At 46.0% G+C, this 14,888-nt stretch overlaps 1 protein-coding gene across 1 annotated transcript in view; it reads left to right on the top strand.

Annotated features, from left to right (window-relative positions):
• Positions 1-14,888, top strand: part of MCF2L2 (MCF.2 cell line derived transforming sequence-like 2) — a 260,492-nt gene extending 245,604 nt beyond the window's left edge. Inside the window, exons 27-30 of the mRNA XM_010855660.1 lie at positions 486-583; positions 13,325-13,413; positions 13,802-13,908; positions 13,984-14,888. Coding sequence (XP_010853962.1) covers positions 486-583; positions 13,325-13,413; positions 13,802-13,908; positions 13,984-14,119 — 430 coding nt within the window. The 3' untranslated portion in view covers positions 14,120-14,888. The remainder of the gene's footprint in view (positions 1-485; positions 584-13,324; positions 13,414-13,801; positions 13,909-13,983) is intronic.

Here is a 14,888-nt window from a genome sequence, read left to right as displayed (position 1 = left end):
TATAATTTTATGACGTGTTTAGCTTTTTCTCCCCACTAGACCATGAATTTTCTCTAGGGCACAGAGGTTGTCTTATTAGTTTTAGTTTCCCTCAGGCTTCATATTACAGAAGAACCTGGCACTCAGGTAGATGCTCAGTAAATGTTTAGTGAATAAATGAAAGAACTGATTGAATAATCACATCAGGCTAGCAAACCACTCTGTAAGAAGAGCTAGGAGGTGATAAGCTTTAACTCATCTCCTCACCTCTCCCATTTCAACATTTTCGGCCAGTTAGGTGTTAAATACGTAATCTGTCAGGTGGAATCCCTTTAACATTCCTTTGTTAAATGTCATCCAGAAATCTGGGGCAAGTCTTAGACCACAGGTGGAGGAGGAATAGGAAGCAGGTCCATAAAGCTTTAGCTGGGGAAAATCTGGTGTGAGGCAATACCACTCCTGCCATAGAGAACCAGTGTAGGGAGCTCATGTGTATTTCTCTAAAGCAAAGGCAATGAAGTGGAATTTGTACCCGGGATTGAAAATATGGAAAGAGCTACTGGTAGCAAGGAAGACTCAGTCACCAACACATGTAGGAGTCAAGGTAAGATCCAGTGGTAGAGTGGGGCATGAAATCAATGGGGGTGATGCCAGCTGCTTAGAAGCTGAGGAAGATAGTACCTGAATCTCAGCCCTTCCTTAATCATGTGAGTAAGAAGAAAGGTATAAAATCAACTTCCTGCTATTCATTTGCATAGATCCAGTTAGGCCAGAATGAAAATGAGGGCAAATATTTCACATTGAGAAGTAATTTCCTCACTGGAAGAGCTGTCCTCTTAAGGAAATGGTTGTAGGTTAAGAGCATTGCCAGCATGCCACTGCTTTGGAAGAAAGACACCGAATGGGGGCACAGTACATTTTGCTCTATCCAGGATTTATGGATTTCACCTCCTCCCAAAGCTCTCCCTGAAAAGGTTAGGAACACTTGATCAGTCAGTTTTCTGGTAGGCAGAATCTGGCATGGGGTCAAAAAGAAACAAATGTGGAGGCATTTTTATATTTTGTATTTTAATGGCATGATAGATTATGTGTTTATGGGGCTTGAATGTGCTATTTTTGTTGTCATTTTTTCTTTCCTTGACTATTTAAAGATAATCTTTCCCAAAACAGCTTCTTTATGCTTTTTCTACTGCCTGTAATTGAAGTATTAGGAATTTAGTATTTGAGACTTTGGTTTTAGATTATCATGTGATGAGTTTGGTGGGACATGAGGGATGTCTTCAGGCATATACTTTATTTGGAAAAGGCCTCTAAAAGGAGTTTTAGTTCAAAATACATTTATTGAGCACCTATAAATTACAAAAAGCCATTAACGAAACATGTACAGCCCACTCCTACTCCAGAACAAGGCTAACTAGTGTATGTTTCTTATTCAGACTTCTAGAGCCTTGGATGCTAATAAGCATGAAATGGCAAATTAACAGGATGATAGCCACATAATTAAGGAACTGAATATTCCATTTTGGTTAACAAATATTAATGGCAATGGCATTTAATTAGGCAGTCCTTCTCAACTAGGGTGTATATGTGTGTTATAAAATTTTATATTTGAAAAATGAAAAATGACATATTTCCTTCTTAGTACAGACCAGAAAAAGTAATCCTTGAGAAAAATTATGGCTGAAGAGAGTTCATAGAATATAATCCCTAAGTTTTCTTTGTAAGATAAAGCCTGTCCCTCCATGTAGCAGAATATCCAGAAGGTATGAAATTTTCGTTTTTCTTTACTGTGGAGACTTTGTATTAACTTATGGGGGAAAAAGCATTTTTAAGAAAAGATAAAACCAGATTTTCATCTCCTAAATAATTGGCTTTATCCTCCAATACTATCTCTGATCAAGTCATATCTTGGCTGCCCACTTAACCAGTGTTCCAGTTTATCAAGTACTGTTAGAAAATTGAGTTTATCCATTTTGTCTAGTCATAAAGTATGTTTTGTTCCTGAGGTGTTTCATGTTCAAGAATCTCTTGAAGAAAACAAAAGATCCTTTGCTTAAGGATAGACAAGTCAACATTGGTACAATCTACAAATGAGCAGATATGAGCCTGTTAATAAAGTTATAACTCCTCCTTTATCCAAAGCATAAAGATGCAAATTGTCCAGCTGCCTTTCTTTGCTTCCTTCTGTCTCTGTCCAGGTAGTTGAGGTCATCAGAGCCAAAGACATGAAGTAAGCAGAAGAACAGCTGACATTTAGTTAAGGGTGTTCCAGTCCAGGCTTGGTTGTAGACTGTGCCCATATATATTATGTGTATCTGTGTGTGTGCACACATGCATGCACACACCTTAAATGCCAGGAAGCAGGCTGGTTTCAGGAGGTAGAAAGATATAATGGTAATAACTCTTAGGATGACATGAGCTTTGGTGACTTTTTTACTAGCTAAGTTCACAAAAACCTGTTAGCTCTTCAAACGATTGACTATTGCAGCAAAAAACTGAGAGTTACACGGTAAACGTAGTATAGGACACTAATGTGGGGAGGATGTGGAGCAATAGGAACTGTCACTTGTTGCTGATGAGAATACAAAACAGTACAAAGAGCTGGGCAGATTTTCACACAGTTAAAATAATCTTACCATGTGGTCCAGTGATCATACTCCTTGGTACTTATCTAAATATTTACCAAACTATGGTACACCCATACAATGGGATATTATTCAGCAGCAAAAGGAAATGAGCTGTCAAGCCTTAAAATGATCTGGAGGAAACAAATGCATATTGCTAAGTGAAAGAAGCCACTCTGAGAAGGTTATATATACTGTATGATTCCAACTATATGACATTCTGGGAAAGAGAAAATGAGAGACAATGAAAAGATCAGCAGTCACCAGGGGTTCAGTGTAGGAGGTAGGAAATAAGTAGGTGGAATGCAGGAGATTTTTAGGGTACTAAAACTGTTCTATATGATATAATGGTGGCTGCATGGTGTTACGCATCTGTCAAGACCCACAGAAGGTACAACACAAAGAGTAAACCCTAATGTAAGCTATGGACTTTAGTTAATAATGTATCAATACTTGTTTATCAATTGTAATGAACGCACTGCACTAACACAGGATGTAAATACTAGGAGAAACTGTGGGGAGAGAATGGTGAAGGGTCATATGCAAACATCTGTACTTTCTGTTCAGTTTCTCCATAAGCTTACACCTGCTCTAAAAACAAAACCTACTAGTTTTTAAATTTAAAAAACCTACACACAGTAGTATAATAGAGGCTGTTGAGACCTCATCCTGATCCTTTTTGTTAGTCAGTTGCAATCTTCAACTGACCAGAGCCATCCATCCAAGAAATACGTGAGAGCTTATGGCCTCTCTCTAGGGCAGCTTTTCTGGCTGATTCAGGGCACAAAAGCTAGCCCTTCTCCCTCCAGATAGGACACTTGTGGTGCCTTCATGCCCCAGAATTTCTAGGTGATCAGGCTGATGCTAGATCTTGGCTGAACCCTCATCTGCACTGGCTTCTTCCTTCCTCTATCTTCGGCCCTCAGTGCCTTACACATTTCAGCTGAATGCCCTTTCTCCTCAACTCATTTGCACAATCAGCTTCTGGGAAATCTGACCTAAGACAGTACCAGGAGAGGTCCTAGAAAGGATGGGACTCTGGTGTTGGGTCACTGCTGGGAAGATGGCAATGAGGCATCACTGCAGTAGGTGGGATGTTGGGAATCTTGGACCCTAGCCTGTGTAGCTGTTCAATTGCTAAGACCTTCTCTGGTGGTGAACTGGGATCAGACACAGGCAGACAGGGATGCATCAGCAGGTGCAGTGTCTCTAGCATTTGAGAGGTTTGGGAAAGATATTAACTATCAGGAATGTGGAACTGAGAGGGTACTGCTAAGCACCACTGGTGCATTAAAGAGAGTGAAGACAGTGGCAGACTCAGAGTAATTGCCAATTTAAAGCACAGTGTGTGAATCAGAAGGCCTCCTTTCTAGTGTTCAGCCCCTCATCACCTACAGCAGAGGGCATACTTGAGAGAAGGATGAATTCTCAGCCTAGGCAAGTCTGGTGCCTGATTATTTGGGGTCCCTAGTGCCAATAGATGAAGCAGGCAAGTTGGGCCCTGATAAGGAAGATGTGCAACCGAAAAACTGGAGAATATCTGGGTGCATGCCCTTGTTCCCCTGGACTGGCAGAAGTGTGCCATTCCCCCTTGATGGAAGATCAGCCGTTCTCCTCCCTGCAAGATTATGCAGAAGTCTCAGATAAGACATAGAGTAAGTCTCCTGATATGAACAGGTTCCATTCTAAGTGTGTGTTATATCCAATTTGTTCATAAGTCCAACAAAGTCAGCCTAGATACCAAACTAACACAATCAGCTATGTAATACTGTACTATAATAGGTTTATAATACTTTATACACAAATAATACATAAGAAACAAACACACAAAAAATAAACCTTAGTACCTTGAAAAGTACAGTACAACAGTTGGCATAGAGGGGCTGGCTTTGAGTCAATAAGAGTCACTATGAAGAAGAGTCACTGACTGGAAAAGGGAGAGGAGGTAGGAGATGGTAGAACTGAAGGATCATCAGCAACAGGAGATGGAAGGCAGACTGCAATTTCACTCATGCCTGACTGATGGCACAGGTTCTGGTTGCTTGCTGGATTCAATTCGATCTACCCTCTTCAAAAAACAATCCAGTGATATCTGGGTACTAGCTTTTTTTCTTCATCGTAGATGACACAGTAACACTAGATTGCATTCTGAATGGCTGCTGCAATCTTCATGTACCATTCTAGGTTTGGATCCTGTGTCTTAAAAATTAACAGTGCCACCTCAAATAAAGAAAATCCCCTTGGCATTTCCTGCAGTGTGACTCTCTTTGGTTCTTCAGTTACTTCTTCTTTCTCTTGTCTCTCTACTCTTGCAATTACTTTCACTTTTTTTTCCATCATTATCACTTGGCGCTTCTTAGCAGTATCAGCTACATGACCCTGCTTTTACACTTGCTTCCAGACATCCTGGGCTTGAAATAAAGCTACTGTCCTACAGTACTCTACACAGCACTGTACAGTAAAGTACACAAAGGTACAACTACTTTCAGAGGCTTTACACATGCAACAATGTACGCCAGATGCATGAACTAACTTACATGATTGGACATGTGAATGCATGTTCACATCTTTGAAAGTTCTCAACTTGAAGGTTCATATGTAGGGGACTTACTGTGCAAGACAATGCTTGCCCTCCTCAGGATACATCCTCATAACCCTTCCCCAACCCCTTCTTCAATGATAACTAGCATCAGATTACATGATCTGACTGGGGAAGAGGCACATAAACATATGGATGTGAGCTCAAAATGTGAGGATCTTTGTGCTGTGCTTTAACAACTCCAGAGAACATCCATTGCAGAGAAGTTACCAAAGAACCAAGCTGACTGGATGACCTAGCCAGGAGGTGTCAGCCGGCTTCTTCCTTGGCACCCCAGTACCTGCACAATGGGCTCATGAATGGAGAAGTCTTGGCAGTGGAACAGAAGGCTGTGCATGGTCCCAGCAGCATGGGCTCCCTGTCATCAAGACCAGTCTAGCTGCTGCCAGTGTTGACTGCCAGCAGAGACCCATGCTGAGCCCTTGAGGAGAACAGGTGATTTCCTCAGGCCCTCCAAGCTTGAGAGTACAGTGATTCACCGTGAGTGGGGTTGACACCTGTGCCTGTCCTACTCTCTGTGCGTCAGTTTGCAACATCGAGAATAGAACACTGCTTTGTCTGAGAGACTCACTCTGGCGAAAGAGGAACAGCCATGGGCATGTGACCACAGGACCAGCCCACTGAGCCTTCCACAGGTTCAGACGCTGCTGACCTGATAGAGCCTCTTGAAGGTACCTGTGAGCAGCAGTTTGAACATGAGACTGAGGGGTTGGTATGCTAACCTCAGGATGCAGTACATACCTTAAACCAATAGCCACTTTATGGCACCAGGACCCCAGGAGGCAGAATATATGGATATGGGAGCCAAGAGGTTGAGTGACTTGTGACCTTATTCATTGTCACACCCAAAGTGACCCACATGGGGAATTGTCCTCCCATTCCTTCTACTTCAGCCTCAGTGGGTCTGAAGGTCTTGATTCCCACGGGGGACATTTCCACCCGTGGACATAGTAAGAGTCCTAGTTAAATCTATGTCTGCTGCCTGCTGCTGAAGTTGTCCTTAGGTTGTACCCTTAAGTCATTATCCCCCTCCCACTCATTCTACATCCCTTTCCCTCTCACCTGGCACTTCGCTGGTGGCATACATAGTGGGTGTTCCAGACTCTCGTCTGGCTTTTGCCCTTTTACTTGCCCATTTACAGTGCCAGTGGGGCAGGGAAGTACTGGGACACGTCCCTGTGGATGACGGGAGCACCAGATGTGTTCCTCTCTGCCTCTGTTAGGTAGCAGGCTGCCCGCCTCCTGATGATCAGGATCAAGGACTTCCTGGAGCATGACAACTGTTTCCTTTGTCTGGTGGGCTTTATATTTTATTCTTATGGGAAAACTCTCACTAAATCTCTGATTAAATGGGCAAGGCTTCAGCTAAGCCCAACTAGACACCTCAGAGGGCAGCTGGTTGCTGAGCTACCTGAGAGTTTCCCAATTGTGAAGTTTCTTTGACCCTAGGTCCTAGCAGCCCTGAAAGTCTAAGGCAGCAGGATCAGGCTGCTCTAGAAACTGGCAGGGATTCTGACAACAAAATTTGTTGTTAATCAGTCACTTAGTCATGTCCAACTCTTTGCAACTACATGGGCTGCAGCATGCTAGGCTTCCCTGTCCTTCACTGTCTCCTGGAGTTTGCTCAAACTCATGTCCACAGCAATATATGCACTAAAAAATAAATAAATAAATAAAGAGTACTGTGAGAATATGTGGAAACTGAAAGCAACTGAAAGCTTCTGGGTGATTCCCTTCCTCTTGGCCAGAGTTCAGTTAGTTCAGTCACTCAGTCCTGTCTGACTGAGACCCCATGGACTGCAGCACACCAGGCTTCCCTGTCCATTACCAACTCCCAGAGCCTACTCAAACTCATGTCCATTGAGTCGGTGATGCCATCCGACCATCTCATCCTCTGTCATCCCCTTCTCCTCTTGCCTTCAATCTTTCCCAGTACCAGGGTCCTTTCCAGTGAGTCAGTTCTTTGCAACAGATGGCCAAAGTATTGCAGCTTCAGCTTCAGCATCAGTCTTTTCAATGAATATTCAGGACTGATTTCCTTCAGGATTGACTGGTTGGATCTCCTTGTAGTCCAAGGGAATCTCAAGAGTCCTCTCCAACAGCACAGTTCAAAAGCATCAATTCTTCAGTGCTCAAATTTCTTTACAGTCCAACTCTCACATCCATACATGATCACTGGAAAAACCATAGCTTTGACTTGATGGACCTTTGTTGACAAAGTAATATTTCTGCTTTTTAATATGTTGTCTATGTTTTCATAACTTTCCTTCCAAGGAGTAAGCGTCTTTTAATTTCATGGCTGCAGTCACCATCTGCAGTGATTTTGGAGCCCAAGAAAATTAAGTCTGTCACTGTTTCATTGTTTCCCCGTCTATTTGCCATGAAGTGATGGGACCGGATGCCATGGTCTTAATTTTCTGAATCTTGAGTTTTAACCCAGCTTTTTCTCTCTTCTCTTTCACTTTCATCAAGAGACTCTTCAGTTCCTCTTCACTTTCTGCCATAAGGTTGGTGTCATCTGCATATCTGATGTTATTGATATTTCTCCCAGCAATCTTGATTCCAGCTTGTGCTTCCTCTAGTGTGGCATTTCACATTGATGTACTCTGCATATAAATTAAATAAGCAAGGTAACAATATACAACCTTGACATACTCCTTTCCCAGTTTGTAACCAGTTCATGGTTCCATGTCCAGTTCCAACTGTTGTTTCTTGACCTGCATTCAGATTTCACAGGAGATAGGTAAGGTGGTCTGGTATTCCCATCTCTTTAAGAATTTTCCACTCTTTGTTGTGATCCACACAGTCAAAGACTTTGGTATAGTCAATAAAGCGGAAGTAGATGTTTTTCTGGAATTCTCTTGCTTTTTCTATGATTCAACAGATGTTGACAATTTGATCTCTGGTTCCTTTGCCTTTTCTAAATCTACCTTGAACATCTGGAAGTTCTCAATTCACATACAGTTGAAGTCTTGCATGGAGAATTTTGAACATTACTTTGCTAGTGTGTGAGATGAGTGCAGTTTTGCAGTAGTTTGAACATTCTTTGGCATTGCCTTTCTTTGGGATTGGAATGAAAACCTGGCCAGAGACAGGTATGAAAAGGACATGGACACTTCAGATAGAGACCACATTGTAGATGTCCAAGCTTATACTCTGGGGCACCAAGCAAAAGATCTTAATCCAACCTAGTACTGGTGCAAGCACCCTGGAGATCTCACCTGTCATGAGCTCTGGAGAGCTATGAGGATGAACTAGGCAGAACAAGACCCCACTGGCTGACTCCTAGATGGCAGAGAAAGAGCACATTATCAACACTGCACACGGTTAGGGGTCCCAGCACTGAGGACTCACAGACTTCAGCTCCTTCTCTTTGTGTGAATTATTTAACTTATTTGTGCTTGCATTGTTCTCATCAATTATTTTACAAAATGGAAGTGATACTGTATGGTCTTGTGAGAATTAGATGAAGTTCTTAGGCTGGTGCCTAGATTGCATTAGCATATTGAATAGCAATTAGTTACCTACGTTTGTTCCTTCAGAGAAGGGAAGGAAAGCTCGGGAGCTTACGTATTGCTTTAAGGTAGCTCGATTCCAGTACTCTTGCCTGGAAAATCCCATGGATGGAGGAGCCTGGAAGGCTGCGGTCCATGGGGTCCCTGAGGGTCAGACACGACTGAGCGACTTCACTTTCACTTTTCACTTTCATGCATTGGAGAAGGAAATGGCAACCCACTCCAGTGTTCTTGCCTGGAGAATCCCAAGGACGGGGGAGCCTGGTGGGCTGCCATCTATGGGGTCACACAGAGTTGGACACGACTGAAGTGACTTAGCAGCAGCAGCAGCTCTCTACTCCCCAACCCCCAAGTGAAAATGATATACTTTAACTTATATGGTAGAGATAGTTATTTTAAAGGAATAGAGGAATAAAGGAAACTCCAGTTTAAAAAAAAAAGAAACAGTTTACCCCTTTGGAGTCCATGGAGTAAGAGCCACCCCTGAACTAGCAGGATCTACAGTTGTCCCTTTATGCCACCTAGTGGACAGCAAGGGGAAAGCCCTAATTTTATTTTCAAAGTCTGCTAAGTTGCTTCAGTCGTGTCTGACTCTCTGCGACCCCATAGACAGAAGCCTACCAGGCTCCCCCGTCCTTGGGATTCTCCAGGCAAGAACACTGGAGTGGGTTGCCATTTCCTTCTCCAATGCGTGAAAGTGAAAAGTGAAAGCGAAGTCACTCAGTCCTGTCTGACTCTTAGCGACCCCATGGACTGCAGCCTACTAGGCTCCTCCATCCATGGAATTTTCCAGGCAAGAGTACTAGAGTGGGGTGCCATTGCCTTCTCTGTTTCAAAGTCTATAGTTAACCAAAAACATGTATTCTTTTTTTTAACTTTTTATTTTGTATTGGGGTAAAATTAATGGCTTCCCAGGTGGCACTAGTGGTAAAGAACCTGCCTGCCAATGCGGGAGACAAAAGAGACGCGGGTTTGATCTCTGGTTGGGAAGATCCCCTGGAGGAGGGTGTAACAACCCACTCCAGTATTCTTGCCTGGAGAATCCATCCCATGGACAGAGGAGCCTGGAGGGCTATAGTCCATAGGGTCGCAAAGAGTTGGACATGACTGAACTGACTTAGGATGCATGCATAGCCGATTAACAATGTTGTGATAGTTCCAGATGAACAGTGAAGGGACTCAGCCATACATATACATGTATCTGAAGAGGACAGTTTAAACTCACTAATGGGCTCACTTGTTAGTAAATTTCATTTTTTGTGCAAAATAAAAGATCAAGATTTTAAAAACTAGGTGCTAAAACTAAACTCCCTAAATATTTTAGGATTTATGTGACATGTGCTATAAAGATCATTCACTGAAGGAAAAGAAAATACAGCCGTCCTTATCAGCATGAATTTTCATGACCCACCTTTTCTATTCTTCCCGTCCTTCTCCACCAACACTCTTTATGCTCATACTGTACGTGGACTGGGAGTGTCCCAGACTCGGGGTAAACCTTCCCAACACACTGCTGGACCTGGGCTGGTACCAGGGTCATTCTGTTCATTTTCCAAGAATACAACTATCACTTGAAATTTTGCTGTACTCAAACTAAATATTTGTCAAGGGTCTGTGTGTTCGGTTTGGTTTTTCGTGTGTGTGTGTGTGTGTGTGTGTGTGCTCCTGCACACATGCACAATCTGCTTCCTGTTAAAGCCCTTTTTTAACCTTTATAATGTTTCCTCTCTTAGATGTTTATGAAGATGAAGACAATGGCAGACAAATATCCCCAAAACATGAGTAATAATAGCACACTGGAGTGCCCAGAGAAGTTCTGAGACATTCTCTTTAGTATTACTGTAATTACTATTAACAGTAATCATAATAAGTGTTATTTATTAAATTCCACATTACTTTATAAACATTTTTGCTAATTCTTACATCAACACTGCAAAATAAATATTATTATTTTAGAAACAAGGAAACTGATGCTCAGAGAGGTTAAGTGGCTTACCCAAGATCACACAGCCAGTGAATGAGGGGCAAAATCAAAACTACACCCAGGTCTGACTGCCTCCAAAGCCCTTGCTCCCACCCCAGGCGATGGGCTCTCATTCATTCGCTGAGGTGCCTGTGACCCGCCAGACCGATTTGGGGTCCCCTCAGTGCTGCCACCTGAGTACTAAGACTTAGTACCCAAGACTCTTAGTACCACAGAGTCCACGGCCAGTGAATCCAGGAGAAAGGGATTAAGTATGGAAATGACAAAGATATAGTAAAAGACTGCCCATGAGCTGCACCTTCCTCCCCTGCACAACTAGGGGCTTTGACTGAGGGATGTTCTCCAAGGCTTCTGGGTTCTAAGAATTCTGGGTTCCTTCCAGGAGCCACAGGGGAGGCTGGGTGAATAGGGTGTGGTTCCTACTGTCGGAGCCCAGGGCCCATGAGGAAGAAATGTGAGGGGTCACCCAGGGCAGATGCAGTTTGCCTCAGAAGAAATTCTCCCTCCAAGGGAGGAGAAAGTGGGTGACAGAAATTCTCCTCCAAGGGAGGAGAATGTGGGTGACAGAAGCCCCCTGCCCGCACCCATCCTGCAGGGCCAGCAGCAGAGAGGGGCCCAGCACCAGATCATCATGTCACCCCAGGAGCTGCTTACCCTGAGGAATGGCTAGAACTTGTCCTCATGGCTTTTAGTTCTTATATTTCCTTCCAGCCCACTGTCACCCCAGGCTGGCTGCCCATGTTCTATGGCTGATGAGGCTTCAGGGCCCAGCCCCAGCCCCAGCAGGTACCTCTGGAGTCCCTCTAGGGTCCCTGGCACCTGGCACTGTCTGGGTCACTCAGACCTCAGCCCCTGGAGACACAGCTCTTCAGATCACACAGGGGTGGTCAAGAACATGGCTGCTCCGCTCCTCCCTAATAACCTCCCAGCAAGACCACCATCCTGTCCTCACTGTCTGCCCCTGTAAGGCACCCAGGCTGGATGATCACCCTAAAGAGGTATCTCTGGGGGTTCCTGTGGATGCCCCAAAGTCACATCAGGAGGAGGGCAGTGGGAGGCACCTTGCATAGCCAGGTTCTCCTCTGCTAACCCCACCACCTCCCAGGAGCCAGAATTAAACCAGGCTGTGCCCTTGCATCGGGCCAGGTTTAATTGCATCTGGAGGCTTCCCCGCTGCTCCCCGTGTTGCTAGCACAGCCCCCACTCCCCTGCTCTGGGGAGGACACGGGGCCCCAGAACACAGTTAGAGGGGCCTCCGGACAGTAGGTTGGGAGCTCCCACTTTCTGGCTGCCTGCTCCCAGAGGTGCTGTGTCCCACCCCACCCCATCCCAACTGCAGGCTCCTTCCACTCCCTCTCCTCTGCCAGTCCTCTGCCCAGAAGGCCCTCCTCCATGGGCCTCACCCCAATGCCCTCCCCCTGAATTCTCACTTGAACTAAAAACTCTCTCCTGCACTCAGATTCCTGAGGGATCTGGGACTCAGCTGATGCTCAACCCGGGGCTCCCTCAGGTGGGCTCATTCTGCAGATGCTCACCTCCCTAAGCTGACTTGGCAGCACTGTAGGGACAGGGATCGTGTCTTTAGAGCACAGGGTAAAGAGTAGAAATGTGTAGGGAATTCCCTAGCAGTCCAGTGGTTGGGACTCCGAGCTCTCACTGCCCAGGGCCTGGGTTCAATCCCTGTTTGGGGGCCTAAGATTTCACAAGCCAAGCTGTGTAATTTAAAAAAATAAAATAAAAAATGTGTAGATTCCAGCTGCATTGTTTACCTGATATCTCAACTGGTAAAGAATCCACCTGCAATGCAGGAGACTGGGGTTCGATCCCAGGGTTGGGAAGATCCCCTGGAGAAAGGAAAGGCTACTCACTTCAGTATTCTGGCCTGGAGAATTCTATGGACTGTATAGTCCATGGGGTGGTAAAGAATTGGATGTGACTTTCACTCACTTTCATGCAGTGTTTACAGGCCAAGGGAATTTACTCAACCTGGTGATTAATCTCTCTCATCTCAGTTTCTCATCTGTAAAATGGGGCTAAAGTCCATACAGTTGTGTGAGGCTTCACTTCTGATAAATGCCTGACATCCCAGCAGACACAGCAGGCTCAGTATTTGGTGGGAGTGGCTGTTCCCCACAGTGTCTTTAACAGGCCTGGCAGGACAGGTGCACAGTGGTGCTGCTAACTAGTAAATGAATCTCATTGGAGAGAGAGGCAGGAAGTACTTACTGTCCCTCTCATTTTCCCTCGGGTAGAGCACTGCCATTTGGCAGAGGCTGCCAAGGAGATGGGAAACAAGCAGTTATCAGGGGAGAGAAGGAGGTAAGGATGAGAGGAGGGTGGGAAGGAGCGAAGTCAAGAAGGTCCTCAAGACAAAAAGACAATGACTTCTTGGCGGACAGGGAGGTAGGGCTATGAGTACCATGTGGACACGCCTTCTCAGTCACAGTTAGGGAATTTTGAGCTGGAACAGGTACCCCTCCTCCTGGTCCAGGGGAAGCAGTCCTGTCCTGGGAGAGGAGAGGGAGATGGGGAGAATGGGTTCCCCCCCATGGTGGGTTGGGGGGGAATGTCCTCCCACACCCTCCCCCACAGCAGGCCAAATTCTTCACTTTCCCTCCCTAAGGTTGCTCAAGCAGGGAGTTTATCTCCATGGAAACCTCTGTCAATTGTGAAGGTGCAGAAGATTTGGAAAAGGAGAACAGTGTCCTGAATGTAATTTATTTCCTTCTTACTTCCTTCGTATTTTCCCTCACTGTTCATCAGCTTCTACTGCCCGTTCTTCCTCTCCCCTTTCCCTTTCGTCCTCCTTTCACGATTCTCACCCATAAGGACCCGGCTTAATCAAGGAAGCTGAGGTCACTGGATCTGCAAGGTGGCTCCCACACCACTCCCCACCCCCTACCTCCCACCCCCAGCCCAGCATGCGCTGCATCACCGGCTCCTTAGCCATGCGCTGGTTTCGGGCCAGAATTAGGGGCTCTTGCTGTGGGACCTGAGTGGCCCCGTGGGAGAGTTGGGGTGGCCCCGCCCTGCCAGCGGGAATCGCCGTGTGGATCTGATCCACCTCCCCAGCACTGCATCACTGTCCCTTCCCTTCCAGCTCTCGGGACTTTTCCGGTTGGACGACAGTTACGAGACCTCCACGTCTGGTCAGGAGAAGGGAGAAAGCATTCGGGGAGAGAAAAAGGGCTGTCAAAAGAAGGACACGTGAGTGGAACGCGGAAAGAAAAGTAAGCCAATTTGTTAGCAGTTGCTCCCCTGACTTTCTTCTTGGAATTTCAGGGCCACGAACAAAACTGAGGAGAGGCTTGAGACGTCTACTGGCTTGCTCGCCCCTGCGGGGAAGGCCAGTTTCCCCCGAGCAGAGGCAGTGCGGGCGCAAGAAGGGAGCCTGAGGCCGCCCTCTGCAGAGAACTGACACTCCTCACTGAGCATCCCCGGCCGGATTGTATTCCGGGGAGCAGCTTCTGTGGGCGCGGAGCAGAAGCAGCAAAGGGATCTCACAGCCCACACACAGATCCGCTGTCCTGCCCGGGGGTGACTGGACCATCTTCCCGGAGCCTGAGGAGCGGTCCACGTCTGCGCGGGGAGCCTCGGGCTGTTCTACGCGCCGCCTCGCGAGCGCAGGGACTCGGAGCAGACCCCTTGGAGAACCTGCAGATGCCGCCACGCGCCCGCGCTGGGACAGGGCGCAGAGTCCGTGGAAAACCTTGCGCCCCTCTAGACGCGCCTAGAGTGTGGACTCCGCGGAGAACCTCTAGCTGCTCCACATGTGCGCCTACAGAGGTTAGGGATCCAGTCCTGGAGAGCTGAGTCCAGGGTTTCTGAATGTTGGCACTTTTGACTTTGGTATAACTGCTGTGGAGGCTCTCGGGCATTGTAGAATGTTTAGGGGCATCTCTGCCCTCTATCCCCTAGATGCCAGAGGCACCTCCCACCCACTCACCGAAATTAAGACAATCAAAAAATGCCTTCAGACATTGCCAAATTTCTGCTGGGGCGGGAGTGGAGAGCTAGGTTGAGAACCTCTGATCGGAGCCGCTCAAACTCCACAGGGCAGCCCTGCGCTCTTCTCCCTGAATCCCCACAAGAATGTTAACTGTGATATTTGTGTTACTTTGTTCCAGGGTTGTTTCCTCTTAGTGAGGGCTGGCTACAAGTTAACTTCTGAGATATTTACGTTTAGA

This window comes from Bison bison, unplaced genomic scaffold (genome assembly GCF_000754665.1).
Source record: "Bison bison bison isolate TAMUID 2011002044 unplaced genomic scaffold, Bison_UMD1.0 scf7180017864367, whole genome shotgun sequence".
NCBI lineage: Eukaryota > Metazoa > Chordata > Mammalia > Artiodactyla > Bovidae > Bison > Bison bison.
This window is presented reverse-complemented; position numbering and strand designations above follow the sequence as displayed.